This window comes from Larus michahellis, chromosome 11 (genome assembly GCF_964199755.1).
Source record: "Larus michahellis chromosome 11, bLarMic1.1, whole genome shotgun sequence".
Taxonomy (NCBI): domain Eukaryota; kingdom Metazoa; phylum Chordata; class Aves; order Charadriiformes; family Laridae; genus Larus; species Larus michahellis.
Window position 1 is genome coordinate 18,524,049 of NC_133906.1, and position 24,620 is coordinate 18,548,668.

Genomic DNA, 24,620 nt, shown 5'->3' on the forward strand with positions numbered 1-24,620 from the left:
GATGTCGCGCGTCCCCAACAACCATAGAATCGTCTGGGTTGGAAGGGACCTTTCAGATCATCGAGTCCAACCATCAACCCAACACTGCCAAAACCACCACCAAACCATGTCCCTCAGCGCCACGTCCACACATCTTTTAAATACCTCCAGGGATGGCCGTTCCACCGCTTCCCTGGGCAGCCCGTTCCAATGTTTGATAATCCTTTTTGTCAAGAAATGTCCATCCTAAACCTGCCCTGGCGCAACTTGAGGCCGTTCCCTCTTGCCCTGTTGCCTGTTCCTTGGGAGAAGAGACCGACCCCCCTTGGATACACCCTCCTTTCAGGGAGCTGTAGGGAGCGAGAAGGTCTCCCCTCGGCCTCCTTTTCTCCAGGCTGGACACCCCCAGCTCCCTCAGCCGCTCCTCACCAGACTTGTGCTCCAGACCCCTCACCAGCTCCGTTGCCCTTCTCTGGACCCGCTCGAGCGCCTCAGTGTCTGTCTTGTAGTGAGGGGCCCAAAACCGGACACGGTGTTTGAGGTGGGGCCTCACCAGTGCCGAGTACGGGGGGATGATCACTTCCCTGCTGGCCACGCTGTTCCTGTTACAGGCCAGGATGCTGTTGGCCCTCTTGGCCACCTGGGCTCCCATCCAGCTGGCTGCCGACCAACCAACACCCCCAGGTCCCCCTTCCCCAGGCCTGTCCCCCTGACCCCTGCCAGCCCGCCCTGCTCTGCAGGCCTTTCCCAGGGAATAGTCCCGCTGAGGGGTGGCGGGGCGGATGTTCCTCGTCGCCCAGGCGTGGAGGGGTTCAGGGCTCGCGCTCGCCCCACTCGGTGGCAGCGGAATCCCGCCCCCCCCGCTGCTAGCCCGCGGCCCCCGCTGCTAGCCCGCGGTCACCGCCGCGCCCGCTAGGCGGCGCTGCAGTGCCGCGTCCCTCCGCCCATCGCCCCGCCCATCGCCGCATCCCTCCGCCTATCGCCGCGCCCCACTGCGCCTTCGTCCCTCCCCTCCGCCCATCGCCCCGCCCCTCCGCCTATCGCCGCGCCCCACTGCCCCTTCGCCCCGCCCCACGCCTTCACGGCTCCCCCGCGCGCAGGCGCGGCGGCGGCGGTCAGCTGAGCCGGCTGTCACGTGACGGCGCGGCCGAGGGAGCGGGCCCGGCGGGGCCGCGGGGCGGCGGCGGCGAGGTGCGGGGCTCGGCGGGGAATGGCGGGGTGCGGGAGGGGGCGGTCAGCCGGCCGGCCAGCAGCATGCGGGGGTGCTCAGGGGTGCACGAAGGGGGCCGGCAGCCAGCGGGGTGCCCAGGGATGCGGGGGGCAGACTGGCAGCAGTCCGCGGGGTGTCCAGGAAGGCGGAGGGGGGGCGGCAGTCCGCATCGTGGCGCGGGGTCCCGGGGGTGCTGTCAGCCCCCGCGGATGTCAGGGGAGCCTGGGGGCCCTGACAGGACTCAGGGGGCCGCTGGCAGCCCTTATACGTGGCCGGGTGTGGAGGGGGGTGCTCAGGGCCTGGGGGGGGCCGGCAGCTTGCATGGATGCGTGGAGCTCCCCGGGGGTGCTGGCGTCAGGCATGGGTGCCTGTGGGTGCAGGAGCATGCTGGCGGCCCGCACGGGTGCTCAGGGGACCCTGGGGGGGCTGGTCGCCTGTGTTTGTGGCCACGTGTGTGTGTGGGGATACGCAGAGCTTGAGTGGGGGGGTGCCATCAGCTTGCAGGGGTGCCCAGAGGTCTCTGGGCGTCCTGTCAGCCTGCGGGGGTCCCTCAGGGTGCCCGGCGCCCACATGAGTGCCTAGATCCTGCACAGACGCTCAGGGATGGGTGCTGGGTGCCCCTCGGAGTGCCCGGGGGTGCCGTGCAGTATGTGGGGGGCACAGCCCCCATGCATTGTGCACCAGGGTGTGAGGTGCTGGTAGGGGTGCTGGGTGCTGTGTGGCACTGGGGGGAGGGCGAGCTGGAGGGTGCAGCCATGCTGCTGGGGGGGGGGGGGGGGGCACAGCATAGCATGGGGGCTGGGGGGGGTCGGTGCTGATCTCCTCCCTGCCCCCCCCCCCCCCCCGCCAAGTGGGGAGAAGCCAGGCTGAGGGGACCAGGCCATGCTGCAAAGCGATGGAAAGGTGAGCCTGAGGGTGACTCTGGGGCTGGGAGAGCACCGGGTCACACAGGCACAAGAGGACCCGTGCTGTGGGGACGCAGCTGATGCGGCCGTCCTGTCCGGGAGGTGTCGTGCCGGCCTGGGCATGGTCGCCTGGGGAAGGGTCTCAGCCGCAGCCTCCCTGCAGGCAGGGGAGTGGGGCGAGGTGGGAGGGGGACCTGGCAGCACCGGCTCTCCCCCGTGTCACTCCGAGGTGGGTTACAAGCAGCGCTTTGGAAATAAAGGATTCCACATGCGTGGCAGGAAGCGGCAGTGAGTTTTGCCAAGCGGCTCACTTTTCTGGAAGATTTCCTGTTGTCTGTTCCGCACACAGCTGGGGAGGGCTGGTGAGGTCCGCAGCGAGTTGCATCTTGCTTTTGACTTCTGGCGTGGGGTTGTCACTCTAAAGGGACAAAATGCTGTCACCCCCCGCCCCTTGGCTTTCCTGAGCGTTCCACTCACCACAGTGAAATGGTGTGTCGGGGGGGAAAGCACGTGAAAGTGGCTGAGGAGTCAGGTTTAAAGTGGAAACCGAATGTGGCTGTTCCTGTCTTTGCTCTTTGTAATGACTGGGAGATGATGTAGTGGGGTTTTGCTTCAGTTTGAAATATTCATTTTGTGGATGAGACGGCATCTTCCTGTTGATTGCGGGGGAGCTGAGTGCTCTTTCCCTGCTGCTATGCAACCTTTAATCCAGACACAAAGAAGGCAAGTCAAGATGAACGCATTTCCCTGGCTCTTCAAAGCAAAAAGCAGCCAGGCCTGCTTGAGAGGGGAAAAAAAAAAAAACACGGAGAGCAATCAGGCAGACTGATGTAACCGTGTTGTGTTTTATCTGGAGAACATTGCTGTTGGGCACTTTAGATAACATGCAGGCCATCTTTGGGGAGGGGTATCCAAGCCTGAACCAACCTGGCACCCCCTCTGCCTGCTCTCCTTGCCCACTACCACCCCTTGGTGCTTGGCAGAGCCTCCCACGTCTCTTCCCTGCCCCATGGGCCCGTCACCGATGACAAACAGCTTCTAACGCTTTCCTTGTGTAAACTAATGCTGCCGTTCTTCCCGGTCCCTGCCTCGCCGGATGGCCCTGCCTGTGGTGGAGCCGGTTCAGGGCATAATTACGTGGCCTGGCTGCGAGGGAGAAGGCTGGGCAGGGGTGATGCACGCGCTGCCTTCGGCTCCCTGCCTGCAAGCTGGGCTCGCCGCTGCTCCGGAGGCTGGTATTGCGCAGGATGGACTGCTTTCCGCTGCTGGTTTTGCCTGGTGCTGGAGGAAATAAAACAGCGTTGTTGCATCCTGGGTGACTGCTCCTCAGCAGCTGGGATCTGGAGCAAGCATCCAGTCGAGCAAAGTCCTTTATTCCCTGCTTCCCTTCTGGTTGGAAGAAGGGAATCTCTCACAGCGATCGCAGCTCCTGGCTTGTTTTCGTATGTGGCAGCCAGGTTTGCAGAGAGCGGTGCTGGGCAGGGGGAATGCCAGGGGGCTCTGGGGCTGGAGCGCGACCCGAGCAGCCTGGGCTGAGCTTTCCCTGCACAGCCAAATGTTTCAGTCTGTGCCAGGGCTGCATCCTGCGGGCGCTCGCGTGACCCAGCGGGCGCCTGAGGAGCCTTCTGGCAGGAAACGAGCCCGTTTGCGGTGGCGATATTTCACTGCTGCTTCCGCTCGGCCACGGTCCAGCTCCCTGCCAGTGACAGTTCAAGAGGGACAGGGAACTGCTGGAGAGGGTGCAGCAGAGAGCTACCAAGACGATTAGGGGACTGGAACACCTCTCTTATGAAGAAAGGCTGAGGGATTTGGGTCTCTTCAGTCTGGAAAAAAGACGGCTGAGGGGGGACCTTATCAACACTATAAATATTTAAAGGGTGGGTGTCAGGAGGATGGGGCCAGGCTCTTCTCAGTGGTGCCCAGTGACAGGACAAGAAGTAATGGGCACAAACTTGGCCATAGGAAGTTCCTTCTAAGCACAAGGAGGAGCTTCTTTCCTTTGAGGGTGGCAGAGCCCTGGCACAGGCTGCCCAGAGAGGTGGTGGAGTCTCCGACTCTGGAGACATTCCAAACCCACCTGGAGGCGTTCCTGTGCCAGCTGCTCTGGGTGACCCTGCTCTGGCAGGGGGTTGGACTAGATGATCTCCAGAGGGCCCTTCCAACCCTGTGATTCGATATGATGTTATGACAGGGGAGGGGACTGGGACTGCTGGGGGTGATGCCTGCGGCAGGACACCCAAGAGGAGCCTTGGGGCAGGGGCTGAGTCTCCAGGCTGTGTGGCAGAGGCCCGATGGATGATTTCCCTGCCTCCTGTGCTCCTTCCCAGCGGGCATTCAGGGGGCTGGGTGCGACTGGGGGGCTGGAGGAAGCAAAGGCTGATTTTGGGATGGGGGCAGCAGGCTGGGCAGAAGCAGCAGGAGCTCTTCAGGGCACGCGTGGGAATTAAACCAGCTGCCTGCTTTCCAGCCAAAGGCAGGAGGTTTGTGTCCTTGGTGAGGGCTCGTGCCGGTGTTCCTGGCTTGCAGGATCCTGCTGGGGTTTTGGCTGGAGCAAGAGTTCCGGGTTGTGCAGGGGGCTCATCCTGGGAAGCCCCTTAGTGCTGTAGGCACCTCCGTGGCTGTGAAACATTTGGGGTGGGTGGTTTGCTGTCAGCACGTGGGCTGTGCTCCCGCCTGATGGAGCATAATCAATACTTTTTCATTTTTTTAAAATAAAAACTCTTCAATTAAAAAAAAAAAAAAAAAAGAGAAGTTAGGAAACTTTCCTTTCCCTGGCAAGAGCAGGCTGTTCCTGTGCAGCAAACTGTGTGTGGGGGAAAAGCGGTTGCTTTTTCCTGGCTGTCCTTTTGACTGCCTGAGTGCCAGGGCTGGGGACACTGCCAGCGTGTGGCGGTGGTGCCATGCTGGCCACCCCTGAGCAGAGATGCACGGGTCCCTTGCCCAGCATGAAGCGGGTCGCATCCAGGCTCTTCCTGCAGGATCCCGAGCCTGTTCCCGCCTGGGTGTGCCCAAGGCACGTGCTGGGGGCATGAGCCTGTGGGAAGAGCCAGTGGGAATGTTCCGTGCACCTTTGACCTTGGGACCTGCCAGCTGCCTGATGACTTGGGCAGGAGCGCGTTGCTGTATAAAAGCCCAGGAGAGGACCTTGCTCTGGCAGTACGAGCTGGTCTCTCTGCACGATGGCTGACCCCAAGGAGTCCGAGAAGGGGGGTGTCGAGCTGAGCACCCCTAATGCAGCTCCCCCCACAGGGACCATGTCCACCCGGCGCCTCCGCAGCGAGGACTACAACGACTACAGCTCCACGGATGTCACGCCGGAGGGGAGCCCGCCCGGCGGCATGAACGGCTTCGCCCACCCTGAGTCCTACCAGCGCTTTGGGGAGACCAACGGGACAACGTGAGTGATTCTTCCCTCCCTCCCGGGCTGGTCCGGCACCCAGGGAGGGTGGAGGAGGTAACGGTGGCTCCCTGCTGCTTGCTGGCTTTGCTGGAGGATGGTGGAGCCGTGGCGTTATGGGGAATCCCTCCTGGGGGTGGTGAGGGCAGAGCTGTGGCCCCTCCGTGGAGCGCTAGCACCAAGCGAGCAGCTGCCCCAGTGTTGCTCTCTGGTGAAGCTGGGCGTGCTGGCAGCAGGCAGAGTTTGATGCTTTTCCCAGTATTCCCCCACTCCAGCTTGGTTCGATGGGAAGCTGCGGCGAGCAAACAGCATGTCCAGCTTCAGAGGATATGTGGGCATGTTGCAGCCATTCCCTGGGGGCTTTCTCATGCCTTATTCACCCAGGTGGGCAGAGGATGCTGTCTCTGCCCGAGGAGACCGATCCCTTCAACTCAGAGATGCGTGCAGCCTCTTGGTGCTGAGCTGCGCTCGTGCTGGGTTTTGCCTTGAAGCCAGTTTTGCAAATGCCCACCCAAAATCTGTTTGAATCTTTGCCTTCAGTCCTTCCTCGGTCCCGCTGGGCTGTGCTGGGTTCAGGGGACAGGATCCAGACCTCTGCGTTTGCCGCTGCAGCTCAGAGCAGCGCCTGGACCCTGAGCAGGAGGAGCCGGGGGCTGAGACTGTGTGTGGTCTGGGTGCGGGTGTCTGCTGACAGTCATCTCTGCATCTCCTCTCCCTCAGGTGGTACCAGACCCTGATCCACCTCCTGAAGGGGAATATTGGCACAGGGCTGCTGGGGCTGCCTCTGGCTGTGAAGAACGCCGGCATCCTGGTAAGGCGGCTCTCACCCCGCTGCTGCCCATGGGGCAGCGCAGCCTCGGGGCGCAGCAGCTTGTCTACCTGCCAAGACGCCTCTTGGTGCTCCGTGCCTCGCGAGCTTTTGCACCCTGGGCTCTGTGCCTCCCTTCGTTTGCTGCTGAGGCTATTCTTGTTGGTCTTGAGGAGTTCAGCATGTGAGTTGGGGCTGCAGTTTCCTCCGCTGGGGTCAGGCAGGGTGCTGGGTTCCTGCCCCTCCACCCATCTGGGTGTTACCTCCCTGCCCCTGTGGCATCAGCCCCTTTCTCCCAAAACGCTCCGTGCTGTGCTCGGGTGGCATCTCCTCGCCCTGGTCCTGTGGGTGGCAGGTTCAGCACGACCTCCACCTGGGTTTGTCCCAGCAGGTCCATGCTGAGCAGGCTCAGTGCCTCCTGACAGTCCTACGAGCACAGCACGCATGTAATGAGCCCTGTCGGTCAGTGGTTAAGGCTGGTGATGGGAGATGGCGGCGTGATTCCCTCTGTGGGGTTTTACGGGGGGTGGCCCAGCCTCACAGCTCTGGCCATGTCTAGCTCAGTGGATGTGATTCAGCTTTGCTGAGGTCGTGCTTGGGGGTCAAACAGCAGCCCCCGTCCGCTGTCACATTTCCTCCCCGCTTCTGTCCTGATGCTCAGCTCCGCTGTGTCTGTATCGTGGCCCAGCGACCACCGTCTGTGTTAGAGGTGGGGGCAACCTGGCTGTGCAGTGTTCCCATTGCTCAGATTGGAAAATAAAAAGAATTAAAACTGAAAACTTCCTTTGTCCGGACCATGACCTTTTTGTCACCTGTATAATAGCCATGTGCAAGATGATAGTTTGAAAAACAATCCTGGAAGCGCTTTGCTATGCCCAAACTGCCTCAACTTGCTTCTTTTGCATCATTCCTGCCAAGCTTGTGTCTCTCTGTGGGGTTACTCCGTCCTCAGGGGCTGGTTCCCGGGGAGCAGCACTTGAGCTCGGTTCAGCCTCCAGCGGTGTTTTGGCTCACGGAGCCCGTGGGTTTTTGTCTGGAAATAAAACCCATGGTGCAGCTCTGCCTTTGGCCATCAGAGTGCAGCCTTCCCCCTCTCTTCCCCTGCAGCTGGGTCCTGTGAGCCTGCTGGTGATGGGAATCGTGGCTGTGCACTGCATGGGCATCCTGGTGAAATGCGCCCATCACTTCTGCCACAGGTAAGGAGCAACTCCCCTTCTCGGCACTGCTGCTCCTACGGCCCTTCCTTCCTTCCCAACAAACCCTGTGTTTTTTCTGAAGCCTCCCAGCAGCAAGTTGCCCCTCTCGACGCCTCGGTCAAAAAACTACTGCCGGGCTTTTTGACAGGAACTGTTTTCCCATTAATGTCATCGTTTGCCTTGGGAACCAGCAGAAGGGGCCGGTGTGACATTCCTTCTCTCTGTCTCTCTCTTTCTCTCTTCTCCGGACAGGTTCCAGAAGCAGTTTCTGGACTATGGGGGTACTGTGGTGTATGGGCTGGAGTCGACTCCCAGCGCGTGGCTGCGGAGACATGCCATCTGGGGAAGGTACCTGTTCCCCCCCTCCAGACAGGGACTCGTCTTTAAGCCCAGCACGTGCTCCAGAAAAGCCGGCTGGTCTCTGAGCTGTGTTGGCAGATGAGCAGAAGTGACATAAAATGTTATTTGGCCCACCTGCCCTGAGTGCTTGATGTCCCCCTGGGGGTAACACTGCGGTCTTTTGACCCAGTCCTGTCCCCAACCAGATGTGACTTATACTAAAGAGGTGGGAGAAGTAAGTCTCTGCAGCATAAAGGGGTACATAACATGTACTGCAGCGCTGGCCCATCTTTTTAGACACTGAGCATGTCTAATGGCTGCTCCCAGGGATGCTATCAGCCCTGTGGATGTCCCACATCACATCGCGCAGACGTTGCACGCAGGTCACGCTGCACATCAGATGCTGGGAACATCCACCTATTCCTGTGTCTGGAGAGTGTTGTCTCCAGCTGTGAGAATTCAGCAGCAGGCTGGAGATGCTAAACTTCCTTCCTGAGGCTGGTCCTGACCCTCTGGAGGGAAGAAAGGGGGGAGATTGGAAAGCCTGAGGTCTGTGAGGTTAGATGGAGGGTATGGTCCTCTTCCCTGAGCATGGAGGAGAAGCGACCTGGGCGTGCTCTGACCTGCACGTCTCAACCCCTGAGGAGGGCAGCATCGCTCCAGCGTTCGAGGGCAGCCCTCGAGCAACCCAAGCGGGCTTTTATGTTTCTATGGCCTGGCTAACCAACGGGCTTTTTTCTTTTCTAGGCGTGTAGTGGGACTCTTCCTGATTGTCACTCAGTTGGGTTTCTGCTGCGTGTACTTCGTCTTTCTGGCTGACAATCTCAAACAGGTTAGACTTACTCCTTCCTTTGTGAGCAAGGGGAAGGCCAGAGAGGGTGTGGAGGCGCTTGGGTTCTTCTTAGCTCCTGTGTCCCGGCCCTGTTCTCCACCAAAGGTCTGCTTTCTGTAGCTGATGCTGCTCAGGAAGGTACTGCTTGTCTGCCTGAGTGTTTCTGAGGATCGTTTTTCCCATTCAAACAGGGCAGATTTGTCTGAGAGTCCCTGCGAGTTTGCTGTGTGTGCGGAGGTGCTGGAGCCATCCCTGTTGCCCAGGGGAAGCAGGGACCGTTCCTTGTTAGGGAAGGCAGGAACATGGTGAAAGCAGGAGGACTGTGCCTTGGATGTCCTGCCCACCTGAGTTAGTCAGTTTATTGGTACTCTGTGTAGACGGTGACGTGTAATGGGTACCAGGACCTGCTGTGAGCTCTTTTCTCCCTTTCTTGGACCTGTTTGCATTCCAGTTTCTTGCCTCATCCTGTGGCGTTGGAGCTTAATTACATCTTTAGGGAAAGAGTTGCCTTCTGCCAGGCATTGGGAGGAAATAAACAGAAACCCTGAAATGTTTGTCTGGCTTCTGCGCTGTGAGAAACTGCGAATTACAAGTCCCTGTCCCCAGCCTCCACCGGATCAGTGCCGCGCTCAGCGTTGTTCCCCCATGCGCTCCTGCTCTGCTCTTGCAACGGAGGTCCGGTGGCTACCACCGTGGCCATGGCCTTCATCAGCCCTTCCCTGAAGCCCGCCAGCTTCGGAGGGGGCTCCCAGGGGAGCGAGGGGGCTCTGCCAGTGAGTGGTGGGGGGTGGACGGGCTCTGCTTCTGCTCTGGGAGCAGCAGCCGAGGAGATTCCCTTCGTGCTGCCCCGTGGGATGGCTGGCAGGAGTAAATGGGTGAATGCTGGTGATCCGACGCCAACAGCCCGGAGAGCAGGAGTGAGCAGAGTGCGTGCACAGGGCTGGGCTGCTGCTAGTCCCCTGCTCCCTGCCAACGGCCCCTTGTTGCTCCTTCGAGGCGGGCTTCTGTCTGCTTGGCCCCTTTTTTGCGAAAACCTGCAAATCCAGCCCATTTTAGGTGACAGCTGGGAAACCCCTTGGCTTTGGTTTTGAAATTTTTTTGGGTGCGGAGAGGGGAGTGTTACTTGTTACTTTATGCGGTGGGGAACAACGTGTTGGATGGGGAGTGATGGTGCTGCTGTTCAGGGCAGAGCTTTGCTTTGGAAAATGGCTTTGGAGCAAGCCATGGAGAGGCAGGGCAGGCCAGGGCTCAGAGGAATGCTGCCCTGCGCGTGCGTGGCTCTGTGCATCCCATGGAGGATGCTGATTTGCACAGAAGCCACTCCTTTGGGGCAGTATTTGCTCTGGAGCAGGTTAAATTAGCCCTTTGCTGCAGTGGTGGGATGGTACCCGGTACCAGCTTGACCGTGGTTGTGTTGGTGATCTGCAGCATGCCTGTGCTCTTGGGAGGGATGGCTCAGCCACCTGGTTCCTGGGGCAAAACTGGCTCTAGTGGTGTGCATGTGGCCTGGAGTGCCTTTGGGAGGAAAGACCCCAAGGAAAGAACGATTTCGCATGAAGAAAGCAAAGCTGGGGGCCAGCAGTAGCTTCCAGATGCCCTTGCACGGGAACGGGGCAATGGATGACTGAAGCGGTGTGTGATGTTTGAGTGCAACGTGATGTAGCAAGAGGAAAAGGACCTTTGAGTAAATTGGACTTAATGCCTCTTTCCTCTCTTCTCAACTGGGCATGTGAGCAGCGCAAACCAACCTCTGCCCTTGGCATGCTCGCCTGCCGGGTTCACGTGCCTGGGCTCAGGCAGGTTTTGCTGTCTCAGCTCAGATGCTGTGGCTGTCCCACCTCTGATCCTAGCAAGGTAACAGGGCTTTGCTTCGAAACTACCCGAAAACCTGTGTTGCTTTGGTTTTAATCGACTAGCTGCGTTGGAAAGTGAGCTCATGGGGTAGTATTCTGACCCACCTGGGATGAGCTGCCGAGATCCACGGCTGTCAGACCTGCACGATGGGGTACATCAAGCCTTCCTGTGCTTCCCCAGGTCATATCTGCAGCAAACGGGACCACCAATGACTGCACCCCGAACAGGACGGTGGTGATGACCCCCACCATGGACTCTCGGCTGTACATGCTTTCCCTGCTGCCTTTTGTGGTTCTGCTCACGTTCATCCAGAATCTCAAGGTCCTGTCTGTCTTCTCCATGCTGGCCAACGTGGCCATGTTCATTAGCCTCATCATGATCTACCAGTACATCGTCAGGGTACGTGTGTACGGCTCCCTTCCGTCACTTCTCTGATGTCTCGTGCTTTGGCGGGCGGGAGGAGTTCGGCGTTGGGATGTTTGCACGCTGTGGGGAGCTGCTCGCTCCCATGGGCACGGTGGTTATCCTGTGTTCCGCAGGGCTTTCCCTGCAGCGTGGGGCTGCGACGGGGAGCGGTGGGAGTGGGCCAGGTCCTCCCCATCCTCCTCACATCTGAACTCTGCGTGGGCTTTTTTCCAGGACATTCCTGATCCCAGTAGGCTGCCTCTAGCAGCGGCCTGGAAGACCTACCCTCTGTTTTTTGGCACCGCGATCTTTTCTTTCGAAGGCATCGGGGTGGTAAGTTGGCGTGTGGCAGCGGGGCTGCCTGCACGGGAGGCTCGGCCCGTGCTCGGGCTTGCCGCAGCACCTGCTCTGCGTTGCAGCTGTACTCGCAGATGAACTTCTCTGACGGTAGCCCAAATTCTGGATGCTGCTGTTAGCTTTTGGCCTCCAGGCTGTCTCCTGGGTCGAACCCTGTTGCTTCCATCTGAGGCTGGAGGAGCACGCGCTCCAAACCTCGGGAGGTTGGTTGCTGCTTTGAAGGTGGCCGTGTCTGCCAGTAGAATCGGGCTCTGTTGGGAATCGCACTGGCAGCTGCCTTTGGCTCCGCTGGCTGTCCTGCGGATGAGGAATCATCCTGAGTCTTGTTACCAGGCTGGATCCTGAAGCTGCCTAAGAGGGAGGCCAGAAAGCATGATACCAAAAAAACCCGTGATCCATTCCTTCCCACCCTGCACTGAGATCTCCCTTCGGCAGCCGCGTGGCCCCAGCCTGCTGTGGGGCTGGATTTGCATGTGCCTCTCAGAGAAGATGCTGTAAATAGACCAGCTGCGTCTGTGAAAAAAGCTGGGTGGGTGGGCGGAGAGCTTAATGGCTCCCTAAGATGTTGTGGGTTGTTTCCGGGAGCTCCCTTCAAAGAAGGAAAAAATGTTTTCATCTCTTAATATAAGCTGGCTGTGTAAACACAGGGGTAGAGAGGGCCAAATCCATTACAGGAGTGTTTACTGAATGCTGTGCAGAGGGCTCTTGCCAGCAGTGAGGCACAAATGCTCTCTTCCTTGCGTGACTTGGAGGTGGAGAAGCCAATAAAAGCTTTTTCTGGTCCTGCCTCCTCACCAGCTCTGCCACTGTGTCTTGTCTTGAAATTCCCACCACCCAAGGACAGCTATAAAAACGTTTGCTGAAGTCCTTTATTTGGAAGCAAGTGTTAATAGTGTAGAGGTGAGGGACTCGCCCCTGTCCTTCCTTTTTTTATTGTCTTGCCTGGTTGAAATCTGTCTGGACAAACTGGATAGGAGAGGCAAAAGTCCCTGGGATAAAATAAGACGATGTAACATGATGGGCCTGTCCCAGTGGGCATGGCTGTGCTGTTTTGGGGTGCAGAGTGTAATACAACCAAGGTGCGAGGTGGATGGCATCGCCCGAAGATGCAGGCGCCAGTGGGCACAGCTCCTGCCAAGGGCAGGGAGCAGGTCCCTTCGTTAGGGCAAGGGCATGAGTGACCCCACTGGAGACTTGCCCCAGCAAGCGTGAAGGTCTCAAATGGGAGCAGAGAAATCAGATCTCCGGTACAACGGCTTTTTCCGCTGAGTTCTCTGGGCTCCATATGTGACCATCCCATCCCCTGGCATGGGGGGCTGTGCTTGGCCATGGGGCTAAGCTTTCAGGGCAGGAATGGGGCAACCTCCGCTCTGTCTTCATCCTCCTCCTCCTCTCCTAGGTGCTGCCTCTGGAAAACAAGATGAAGAACCCCAGGCAGTTCCCAGTCATCCTCTACGTGGGGATGACCGTTGTCACCATCTTGTACATCAGCCTGAGTGTCCTGGGGTACCTGCGCTTCGGGGCGGACATTCAGGCCAGCATAACACTCAACCTGCCCAACTGCTGGTGAGTCTGGGGGGCGAGGGAGGAGGGTCCCAGCCAGGGACGTGGGAGAGGGGACAGTGGGGGACATCACTCCTTAGGAGAACTAATCTGGGTGAGCTTGGGGAAGGATCAACTGTGCCATAGCCAAACTGTCCTAAGGAGCTTGCCAAGGGTTATCTGACACATGGCATGGTGAGGCTCCTTGCTGCACTGTCCGAGTTTGGTCTTGGCTCTGCAGCTCAAGCAGCTTCCTCGGGGTCCCTGGTGGTCCCTGCCTGGGTAGGTGCAGCTCCTGCCTTTTTCTTGAAGCCTTGCGGTGTCTTTTTGGGGGCTAAGCAGCGCTCTGGTTAGCAGACGTTGAACGCAACTCCCGTGTGGCTGTATCAGAAGGTTGTTCAACAGTGCAAAAAATGCTTCTCTTCCCCAAATGAAGCACATGGAAAACTATACCTAAAGCTGGGAGCTCCCAGAGGGGGTGAAATGTGATGTCTCTGCGCGTGGGCTGTGTTGTTTGCAGCCCTGGAGCTCAAACTCCCACTCCTGGGCTCCGTGTTGTGTCTGGATGTGGCTCGGCTTGAGCCAACGCTTTGCCTGTGAGCACTGGTGCTGCGAGGATCCCCCTTCCTTTCCGTGGGGGCTGAGCTCTGCAGCTCCCCAAACCTGTCTGTCCTCCTCGGGGATCTGGCAAGGCCTCTTGAGATGCTCCGGTCACTGTCTGTTTCTTTCAATTTGAGTGCATGGACCTTCATTCACGTTGGATCTGTGTAATGACTGAGCTGCTGGATGCTGGTGTCGGTGTGGCAGAACGTCCTGCTCCTGCTGAGAGCCTGGCCTTGTCCCCTGCAGGGGCTGGGAGCTCTGCCAGGTCCCTGCTCTCAGTGAGGAGGGATGGGGCTGGTGGAAAAACGTGCCTGTGTTGTAGTGAGGTCTGAATCCCGCCGTGCCAAGCACAGTAGGTGTGAATCCCATCCGGCAAGCTGAAGTGAGGTGTGGAGGGGGTGAAATGCTGTTGCTGCTCCTGAAGGTGGGAGGCAGCTCAGATCTGGGTCCTGGGCTCTTCAGGGCACCAGCTCATGCCACTAGCCTGGAACAACGTCTGCGGACCTGTAATGCTGCCCAGGGGTTTCTCTGGGAAACGTCAGCTTTCTTTGCTCTAAAGGACGATGTTCCTGTAGAAGAGGGTAATGGGATTTCTGTGACTCACTAGGCTACAAAGATCCTATTTCAGATGCACGTTTCTAGGAGTGCCCATGCTTTCTGTCAGGGTACTTTTCTGAAAAAAAAAACCAAAACCAAACAACTGCAGGGTTTTTCAGATAGGGAGAAGAGAAAAGCCCTTTGGAAGCAGTGCCTGGGGAAGCCCCGGCACACGGCAGGGCTCCTGCGGGCTGTCTCTGGGGAAGGCATGCTGCGGTCCTTGTGACTCACCAAGCGAAGCGCATCGGTGTTTGTGCATGTTTATTCCTGGCAGAACATTCGATCGAGGCTGTAAATATTGGACTTGGGAATGGGTTATCTAACCTAAGGGCTGGGATACTTGGGCTAAAGCCTTGACCGCTGTATTCCCATGCTTTAAACTGTAGGTGATGGGTGAAGACTTGCTCTTGAAATGAGTGGTTTTGCCCATCCTGCTTTGCCTGAGGGTTTTCTCCTCAGCAGTAAAAGGCGTTGGGCTGCAGGAGCTGGTCATAAGGGCTGTGGGTGAGGAGTCACGGGGTTTGCCTGCGGCGTGGGAGACAAGGAGAGGATTGTGTCGGAGGTGCTGTGTCCTTCCTTGGCTGTAGCCATCGCCTGGAGGTCTCTAGAACAGATTTGATGGACGGGTCAGGAACCGTTGAGTTGCAGGATGACTGAGAACTTTTCCAGCCTCATTTCTCTATAACCGCAGCTTCCTCAAATGAGGAGTGCGTCAGTTCCTAGTGCCCAGGTCTAACCACGGCCTCCGAAATACCGCGCTGCTGTGCAGAAATCCCTCCTTGCGTCTTCGGAAGGGTTGCTTCGCCCCCCCCAATCTGAAGAGTGAAGAAATGCTGTAGTGAGGGGGAAGATGTTTGGTTGCGTATGTGTCACGGTCCATCCCGTCTGAAACCGTGACAGTATGGCTGGTTGGAGGTAGGTAATGGCAGAGCTTACTGTCAAAGGAGGTGTGCCATTTCTTGCAGCTTGTTGGCATGGCTCTCTGCGTTAAGCAGGCGGTTGCTGTGGTTGGCAGAGCAGGGCCCTGCATGGACCTGTGTTTTCTGTGGGTCGGGGCTAGTGCTTGAGCTCTTCCTCTTCTTGGTACTTAAAATGCCCTTTGAGCTTGTTATCCTTGTTCTTGACCTGTACAGGATTGGTACTCAGCCTTCTTCTGTACCTTTTTTTAGTAACATCCCTTAATCATGGATTGACACTGAACGCTTTATGGCTTTACAGCGTCATTTAACTGGAAATACAATGATAAGATATGCAGCCCATGGGGTAGGTGGCTCAAGGCTACTGTGTACTCAACTCACGTGTGGCTGAATGGGTGCACTCTGAACTCTGTGATAGCTTTGTCTTTAGTTTGCCTATGGAATCGCAGGATATTTCAGGTCAGAGAGGGCATCGGATCCTCCCACCTCCTCAAAGCAGGGCCAACTTACATTTTGAATATCGGTAAGGAGGGAGGTTCCCCACCTCTCCAGCCCCTTGTTCTGGTGCTAAACTACCCTTCTGGGATGCGGCTCTGTCCCATTGCCCCTGGTTCTTCTGCTGTGCAACTCTGAGAAGAGCCGGTCTCTGTCTTCTCCGTGTCCTCCTATTAGTTAGAACGAACCCAGGTCTCGCAGCCTCTCCTCGTATGTCATGTGCTGCAGCCCCAACTATCTTAGTAGCCTCCACTCCCCTTGCTCAGGTACACCAATGTCTGCCTTGTCCTGGGAGTCCCAGGGCTGGACACAATATTCAATATCCAGCTTCATGAGCCCCGAACAGGGGAGTAATCCCTATCCTTAACCTGCTGTCTGCGCTTTTGCTAACACATCCCCATATTTGATTGACTTTAATCACTACGAGGTCCTGCTGTTGGTTCATGTTCAGTTTGCTGCCCACCAAGACCTCCAGGTCCTGTTCTCCTGTGGGATTTTGTGTTTGCATTTGAACTTTGTCTGTGCTGCCATGTTGTTAAGGTCCCGCTCCAAGGCACGTCAGCCATTCTCTCCAATTCGGTATTGAGCCAAGAGTGTGGTCTGGGTCGCTGAGAACTCATCCAGGTCACCAATGAGGGTATTTCCATGATCGCCTCTTAGCAAATACCCGCTGGCAGCTCACCCTGTCCAATATGTGCCCTGAAATGGATGCCAGGAGGACTTAGTCCATACCCTTCTGGGGATCGAGGAGAGGCTGATTAGCTTCCCTTATCCCTTTTGAAAGAAGGTATGATTCTTCTTCCCAGGCAGTGGAACCTCTTTCTGGTCACCCTGCTCTTTTAAAGATGATAAAGTGGCTTCAGGCTGATGTTGGCCATAACCTGGAATACACCTGATCTGGTCCCATGGACTTGCCTAATGTCTCATTCACTTAGGTGATTCCCAACTCCGTCCTCTGCTGTTGTGGGGAATGTTTGACTCCACCAGACTTTGGCACTAGTGTTCAAAGTTCCTTGGACTTCTCTGGTTTGAGACTGTTGTTGTAGCAGGCTAAGAGCCAACGTACAGAGGGACACTGGCTTGGGCCCAAAGAAGGTAAAGGGGTATAAGAAGGCAGGAGGAGCTGGATGCCTTCCTCAGCTTGAATCCACTTCATATTTACCCAAGTGGTGTGGCCAGGACCCACGTTTCCTGCTTGGTCAGCATGTCTCGAGTTGGGGAACGGGTAGGACCATATGTGATGTAACTAGATATCATTCCTCTTTTGGAGAGGCTTTTTTCTGCTGCTGGGGAGCTGAGGGGCTGGGAGGTGGCTTTTTGGCCACCTGCGACAGGTTCTGTCCTGCAGCCACGCTTGCCCCACTGCCACATCGCTGTAGGATCTGGGATGTGGTGAGATCTGACTGGGGGTGAGCCTAAGGTGCCGTTTGCAGCCTGTCTGCGCTCTGCCTTTCTTCTGCGCGGCCCAAACCGCTCTTTTAACTGTCTTCCCCACAAACATACATTATGCAGCATTCCAAAAATAGCTGTTCTTTTTTGTTTTCTGGAGGAGGTTGAGTTGCAGGTGGTGGTGGTGACGTTTGCATCACGTTTGCTCTGTAAGTCCAGACTTATCCCAGCAGTGCTGTCCTCTTCCCCCTCCTCGGAAGCCAGGCAGTGATCGAAATCTGTGAAATACTCCTGTCTGCAGCTGATAAACCTCTTTGAAAGTATTCTTCATCTCCTGTTTTAAGATGAGGAATAAAATCCAGCTGGTTACAAATAGTAGAAAAAGGAGGTTTTTTTTCCTTCCTGCAGCTCAGAGCCTGGATTTTGTTAGTGAAGGTCAAGGTGAGGAACCTCTAGATGGGTGAGGATGGCAGCTTCATTCTGGGTCACTGGCCAAAAGTCAGGATTGCAGGCTCCTGGCACTACCAGTGCTAGTCGGTATTTGGGTGTTGTCTGTGTGGAGTGATGATGATGAAGGCCACCCTGTGCCACCGCAGACCTGGCACCCTGGTCAAGTAGAGAGGGTGGTACGGAGCCTGTATCCCTCTGAGGGAGCGAGGTACCTGGAAGACTTGTCACTTCGTGCAGCCAAGGGCAGTCCTGAACGCAAGAGCATCTAGAAATGTCGGTAGATGCCTTAGCTTGGGGAGGAACAAGTCAGGCTCCTGGTCCCTTGGCCAAGGACACCCCTGTGCCCTTGAATGAGTTAAGAGCAGGACAGTAATTCTTTTTTTATTTTTTTTTTCCATATAGCGCTCGATATCTGTGCCCACAAGGTTTCCCAAGGGGAAGTGGCACTTGAGAGCTGCTGGCTCAGCTCTTGGCCTTACGCAAAGCCAGGGCTGAAGCCTCTGATTAGGTGTGGGTTGCCCCAGCTTGGAGGTTGCGCTGTCTCCTCTTGCGCAAGAAACGTCTCGGTGGATTGAATGCGTCAGCCCTAACTTCCCAGGAGAGTGTTCAGGGGGGGAGACTGTTTGGACACAGAAGTCTTCTTGGCAGAGTGTTCCCCTTCTGCTTTCTGCCATTGATGCTGTGGGGGCTGGAGCAAGAGCGTGCCTCACCGGGTCTCCTCCTTCTCGTTTGCAGGCTCTACCAGGCTGTCAAGCTGCTCTTCTCCTTTGGGATTTTCTTCACGTACGCCGTGCAGTTCTACGTGCCTGCCGAGATCATCATCCCTCCCCTCGTCGCCCGGGTGTCGGAGCGCTGGGGCTGGGTGGTCAACCTGCTCCTCAGGGTGGCCCTGGTCAGCGTGACCTGTGAGTAGAAAGCAGCTTGTCCGAGTTCCCCTATGAGGACATGGCACCCCTTTCCCACCGTGGGTGCTGAGAGCCTTTGCCCCTCGCCTTGCTGCCTCTGGCCCTGCTACTAAGACCCTCACAGCGGGGAGTCCCCTGGAGTCCTCTTCTCCGTAGACAGCGTGCAGCCAGGCTCCTCGTGCCCGCATGACGGGGGCATGGCTGCAGAGGGGTCCCTGACCGTGAAGGAATAGGTGTCCTTGTACACGCACATTCATTGCAGCGTGTAGCACAGCAGAAGACTGACAGCTGACAGTGGTACACAACCCATGACCAAAGCCCCGGTGTGCCTGTGGCCACAGGGCAGGTCCGGCTGATCAGCCCCAGATGGTCCCTTTCCCTTGATGGCGTTTGGTGCCTGCAGCGAGGCTCTGGTGGAGCAGGCTGCCGGGCTTGAGCCTGGTGGGCCTCCGGGAGAGCTGTGGAGCAAATCAGGTGCAGGGGTATCAGATTTTGGCTGGCTTTGATTCCTGAGGACTGGTTCCTTGCTGTTGTCAGCACAGCTGAGACGCTTGACTGAGCTCCCAGGCGTCATGTGCTGAAAAAGAGCTTTTCTCCATGGCTTGACGCTGCTGATGCACCAGAGTTGAGCAGCAGGGACCTGGCCCCGCGTCCCAGCTGGCTTTGGTTTGCTGGAGAGGAGCGAGATGCTAACCCGAGGGCAGCGGAGCTGCCTGGGAGCAGGGTGCTGCCGGTTTCTGGGCTGTCGCTAATGGTGGGACAGAAACGCTGCATTAACGGAGGTGGGCAAAGCCCCATCTCCTCTGTTCCGCGTTCCTGAAACACGTTCTGCCTCGACGCCCGCAGCTGGAGGAGTGCTGCAGGGATGAAATTCTGCCATGCTGCACCATGTGCTCCGACCAGCCCGGTGCCGGTGGTTGAGCTCAGAGCCTGCCTGCGGGATGGGAACCTCTCCTGGAGAGCGCTGGGGTGTGCTTGGCCAGGGAAGCGAAGGCTTGGAGTGATGGGATGGCTTTAGGCACTGGCAGTGGCTGTACCCCCTCCCGTTCGGGGGTAGGGAGGCAGCAGAGGTGTTGGTGGAAGGGTGCTGGTTCCTTTGTACCTCCTCTCTCCCCTTCCGCATAAGAAATCGCTGTGGCTGCTGGTGAGGATAAAAGCAATTAGGGGGGTTGCATGAATATTCATCGGATGATTGCGTGGCCACAGAACAAGCCTGCATCATGGCTTTGGCTTCCAAAGAGAGGATGCAATTTGGTGTATGGGTGTCTTTTAAGCTTAGACTTCAAAACCAGCACGCTTAAAAAAAAAAAAAAGCACCTTTGAATTAATACCTGCAGAAAGCACAACCGTTGCCCCTGGAGGCTGAGGACTGCAGCTGGTGCTTCAGTTCTGCTTGTTTTAGAGGGGGGTGTTAATAATTTTGTTTATTTTGAGTCCAAAGAGCGGTGTGGGGTGGGCTGAGGATGCTGTTGGCGGTCGGCTGCTCTGCTTTCCCCACCGGCTGCTGGAGCGGGGATGTTGCTTTGCAGCAGAGACCTCCCTTGGCTCTGGGCAGGGCTGAGCGCTGGCATAAACTTCCTCCAGGTCAGCTCAGCCGGGACCTTTGCTGCTGTTCTCCGTGGTGGAGAGATGGTTCATCTCTAAGCTTATCCAGATGACGGCAGGGCTAGAGTGGTGGCCGTGTGCAGGAATGTCTCTTGTTTGTGTCTTTGCCCGCTGCCTCCCAAGCCTTCTGTCTCCTGTGGTGCTGGGGGTGATCTTTGTCTCAGGGAGGCTCCAACAGCCTCTCTTGCCTGTAGCTGATTGCCAGGGAGTGAACAAATCCCTCCGGTAAGGAGCCCTGAGACATCCCTTCTCCACCAAGGCTCTACCTGCCATGGTTCTAGGTGTCACCTATTTCTAAGCAGAGCTTTCGAAGCAATAAACCGATTTATTTCTCTTGGTCACTTTGATTAAGCGCCGGAGCCTGCTCTGCTTGCAGAGGATGCTCTTCTGTCGTACAAAGCTCTGGTTGCCTTTTCCTCGGGTTTTGTTTGACCAAAAAGCAGCAGCGATGCTCTCGAGTGCTGAGGTTGCTGCGGATGAGGAGCTTCCTCGGTGCGTGAGCGTGCCGAGGGGCACCACTCCCGGTGGCAAAACGGGACCTTGATGATGCTTTAAGTCTGCTCCCCAAATGCCCACGCTGCCGTGGCCCAAGAGGAGCCCAGAGGCGGTGGTGGCTGTGGGCTGGTTGGAAGGAGAAGGCAGCATCCCTCCATCCTCCCCTGGCCCCAAGCAGGAGGAGCGGGGGGGCAGGAATATGCCAGAGTTTGCGGCCGCTAAGCGCGAGCTGTCACAAGTCTCCCAGGGGGATTTTCCTTGGCTGCAGTTTTTACCTAACAAATGTTCTCCCCCGGGCTGTGCCGTGGGCGCTCTGCTGCTGGAGCAGCTCTAAACACATCGCAAACCACACGGATTTATGCGGGGTGGGGGGCGATGGCTTTTTCCTCCTGCCTCTTGCTTTTATGGGGTTTCTGAGGCTTTACGGCTCCCCAGGTGTGGGGAGCAGGAGTGCTGGCTCTCCCGGGGGGGGCGGGGGGTGCCGGCAGCCGCTCTTCTGTCGGCGGCATGGATTTGCTGGGGCACTGGTTGTGCTCAGCCCCGGAGCTTGCTGCGGCGGTGCCCAGGGCAACAAAAAGGGTTTGGCCTGCGTGCTGCGCTTCATTAACTCAACGCAACGGCTTAATTGCTCGTTGGGGAGGAGTTGCTGGAAAACACGCAGCCATGTCTTCAAAGTTCTTGTGTCAGGGGTAAGGGCAGGTTACAGCGGATGGCATCGCTGTGGTGGGGTTTTGCTTGCTTTGAGTCGGGGTCTCCGCCATCCCGGAGCCGGCAGCGCTAATGTTGTGTCCTCTCTTCCTCCAGGCGTTCTGGCCATCCTCATCCCACGCCTGGACCTCGTCATCTCGCTGGTGGGCTCCATCAGCAGCAGCGCCCTGGCTCTCATCTTCCCCCCGCTGCTGGAGATCGCCACCTACTACACAGAAGGCATACACCCCCTCGTCATCGCCAAGGACGTCACCATCAGCCTCTTCGGCTTCGTGGGTTTCGTGGTGGGGACGTACGAGGCGCTGGTGGAGCTGATAGCGCCCGCCACCACCGTTGTGAACGGCACCAGTATCATGGTGCAGTGACGGTCCCTCTGCCCCGCCGCCCCCCCCAGCCCCCAATGCCGTGCTGGGGGCACGCGGGCACCGGGCGCTGCTGTTCCCCAGGGGACGGTCTCCCCTCCGCTCTTGGGGAAACATGGTGGGTTTGGTCTGCGAGAGAATGGGGCTGCCCCGGCTCGTGGCCTCCCACCTCCGGCTGCAGCAGGGTCCCGTGCTGGGCTCCGGCTGGGCAGGTGGGATCCGGCCCGGAGCTGGGGCAGTGCCTTCCCTGGGGGCTTTTTTTTTTGGGCGGGTGATAGAGCAAAACAGCCCCCTCAGCACCTGTGTAAATAGTCGCTTTGAGAGGTGAGGAATCCTGGGGATGTAGATTTTGGTTTTATTTTATTTTTTTAAATCGAACCTTTCCATATTTCCCCCGTCCCTTCAGCCAGGGCGGGGAACAGGGACTGCTCTTTTTTTGTGCCAGTTTTTGGTTGGGTTTTTTTGGGTTTTGGGTTTTGGTTTTTTTTTTTTTTTTTTTTTTTTTTTTTTTTTTCCGCCTCAGCACTTTATTTTTACAGCAACAGAGAAACCTCAGCTCAGGTTGGAGAGTGTGGAGCTGCCGCCTCACCCCGGCCCTGCGGGGAGAGAGGGCAGAGCCCGAGGTCCGGAGCATCCCGGGGCCCCCCAGCTCTCCTGCAGTGGGATCCCGGGACACGGGCATTGGCTCCTGCCACGCTCCGGCTCTTGTTTCCAGCTGCCTCAGGGGCTGAGCAGGTCCTGGAGCCGGGTACGGGGCACGGCGCCTCCCTGATCTTGGGAGGTTTTGCTGAACTCCACGCTTTCAGTAGTGACACTCTTTTTCCCCATCGTAGCGCACATACCTAACGCGTGGCTTTCGGAAGCGTTAAGAACTGAGGTGTGCGGAGAGCAACGGGATCTGCCATAACGAGGGTCCAAGCTGGTCACCTTTGGCTGGGAGCCTCTCCCTGTGTGGGACGGGGTGTCCCCGGGGGTCACCGCACGCCACAAAAATACATCGCCTTGTTTACAGTGCCCGAGCTGGCCCCGGCACGCTCCGGCCGCATCTGCAGGCCGTTACTGAATGTCAAATCGCTCACGAAAGACCCATAATAATATTTTTTTTTACCCTTTTTTTTTTTTATCCTCATCCCGCTCCCTCCTGGTGGCATCCTCCACCCCAGCTCCGCGTCCCCTGGTAGGAGGCAGCTCTCTGGTGCTTCTCCCTCTGCTCCTGTTGCTTCTTGCGTTGTGGCTGGTGCATGCCTGGGGTGGACGGTCCCCACCGCGCTGCTGCTTTCCTTCCTCTCGGTGAGCCCAGCTTCCTCCCTGGAGTGTTTGCTTGCCTTTCTGCTGGATTAATTTTTTTATTTTTTTTATTTTTATTTTTTTTTTAAGACGAAAGCAAACGCATCCTCCGTGGGATGTCTTTTCCTAGTGGTGTGAAAGCCGCCCCTCTGCAACCCCCTGTCTGGGCCAAACTCCTCCCTGCAGACGCAGCATCTCCCTCTCCTTTAGAGAGCCGTTATCCCCACATCCCGCCGCGGCCGTGTCTCCCTGGGGATGGGCAAAGGCTGCTGGCAGTGGAGGGAAAGGAGCTCGAACGTAGCGCTGGTGGGCTGTGTTCCTATCTTTGATGGAGGGTGAGTGAGGCTTGGTGTTATTTTCGGTTGTTTGACCCACTTCTGGGAGGAGAAGGCTGTGCAGAGCGGTGTCCCTGCAGCTGCCTCCTCCATGGGTGGTGTTTCGGTGTCTCGCACTGCGTCCCCTTTGCTGGCTCTGCTTTGGGTACCCCCTGCCCGTACGTGGACCCATGGCCAGGTGTGGATGGGTCCGTGCCGCGTCCCTGCTCCTTTCCAGCCCCTCGCTGCTCGCTGCACCTCTCGGGGCTCACCTCATCTCCTCCCAGTCTGTGCTGGTGAAGGTTTTGGCATGTTCCGGCATCGCTTGGTTATGGGCAGAGCAAAGCTTTAAGTCAAATCCTCCATTGGGAGGACACCGTGGGGGTGGAGAGCAAACAGCCACGGCTGGGAGGGGGCTGCAGGACGCCCTGCGGACGGGAAAAGTGCAATATTCACAAATATTCACAAATAACTCACATCCATGGCTGTGTACTGACCCCAGCGTGGCCCCTGGGGGTCTGGGTGCAGAAATGTCACCCTCGGCAGAGGAAGGCATGCTGCGAGGGGCGGGGGATGTCTGGTGCTGGCCCCCCGGCTCTGTCAGTACCCCACAAGAAGGGCTGGCTGCGTTTTGGGGGACAGCCATGTGACAGGGCCTGTCCCCAGCCCGGCACCGGGCATCAGTGGGTTTGCTGGGGGGGGAAGTAGCATCCAGTTCACTTTGCAATCAGCGGTGAAGACCTCATTTCCCAGGAGACTGGGGTATCACAACAGCATTAACGGTTTTTTGCAGTTCTTCACTTTTATCGGGGTGAGCAGGGGGTGGTCGGAGATGGGGCCGGAGGGGGACAGGGCGTGAGGGGCCCTGCCAAGCCAGGACCCCATGCAGGGTCCCCATGGACACAGGGGACCCCATGGACACAAAAACTTGACACTTGTGTATCGTAGGCTGCTTTGTAACCAAGGAAATTGTGTAAATATAGAAATGATTAATGTACGTGTCTTGTACCTATGGATAGCGTCAGTGTACGGCGTGTGTAGCTGCCCAGTGGAAGAGCTGGTGCTGCACCTGAATCATGTATCTCACTTTAATCAATAAATATGATCTATTTTTATGTGAAAAAAAAAACAAACCACAAACAAGTGGCCTCGCTGAGGGGTGAGATGGGGGTTTCTTTTCCATAGGGCTGGTGTAAAACTACCTGGCATGGCCTGGGCAGCCATGGAGCAGGTCTGGGGGTCTCCAAGGGGGACGTTGCTGTGCCAGGCTGGATGGGGCAGTGGTGTGACATTAATGCCAGTGGACATACTACAACTTTTGGGACTCATCTCTTTTTTTTTTTTCCACCCGCCTCTCCCCTTTTTTTCTTTTTTTTTTTCCCCCGAGGGCTTGGGGAGGAGGGGACATCCATGGGAGAGCAGGAGATCTGGAGCCCAGCAGGTCAGACAGACCCTGTGCTTTTCCCACCCCCGCAGCAGCATACGAGATTCCCCCCCCCCCCCCCGTCTCTGCTGAGGGTTTCAAATAAAAGTGTGTTTCAGCTTTGCTGCTCTGAAAATTATAATTTTTTTTCTTCTGAATGCGTTGGTGCAAGTAGGGCAGAACCTTTGCGGCCTCGCTGGGCTTGGCTCTCCTCTCTGCCCCACCAAAGCTGGACCTTGGCTTCTT

At 57.2% G+C, this 24,620-nt stretch overlaps 1 protein-coding gene across 2 annotated transcripts; it reads left to right on the forward strand.

Moving 5' to 3' along the window:
• Positions 1-1,051: 1,051 nt before the first annotated feature.
• Positions 1,052-24,620, forward strand: LOC141749930 (proton-coupled amino acid transporter 1-like). Of its 2 annotated transcripts, XM_074604238.1 has the most exons (11): positions 1,052-1,170; positions 5,344-5,491; positions 6,212-6,302; positions 7,407-7,495; positions 7,748-7,843; positions 8,582-8,666; positions 10,701-10,919; positions 11,160-11,258; positions 12,682-12,848; positions 18,011-18,180; positions 21,085-24,620. In XM_074604238.1, exons 2-11 carry the CDS (start codon positions 5,349-5,351, stop codon positions 21,351-21,353), a joined length of 1,428 nt encoding a protein of 475 aa, XP_074460339.1. In that variant the 5' UTR covers positions 1,052-1,170; positions 5,344-5,348; the 3' UTR covers positions 21,354-24,620. The 2 variants fall into 2 exon arrangements, with proteins under 2 accessions (XP_074460339.1, XP_074460340.1); XM_074604239.1 differs by lacking the exons at positions 12,682-12,848; positions 18,011-18,180; positions 21,085-24,620 and adding an exon at positions 11,402-11,780.

Bases quoted from the DNA above. Each gene is read 5' to 3' on its own strand.
- LOC141749930 (XM_074604238.1), top strand. From the start codon at position 5,349: ATGTCCACCCGGCGCCTCCGCAGCGAGGACTACAACGACTACAGCTCC. The intron at 7,844-8,581 runs GTACCTGTTCCC...TTTCTTTTCTAG, and splicing joins AGACATGCCATCTGGGGAAG to GCGTGTAGTGGGACTCTTCC. The intron at 18,181-21,084 runs GTGAGTAGAAAG...CTCTTCCTCCAG, and splicing joins GGCCCTGGTCAGCGTGACCT to GCGTTCTGGCCATCCTCATC.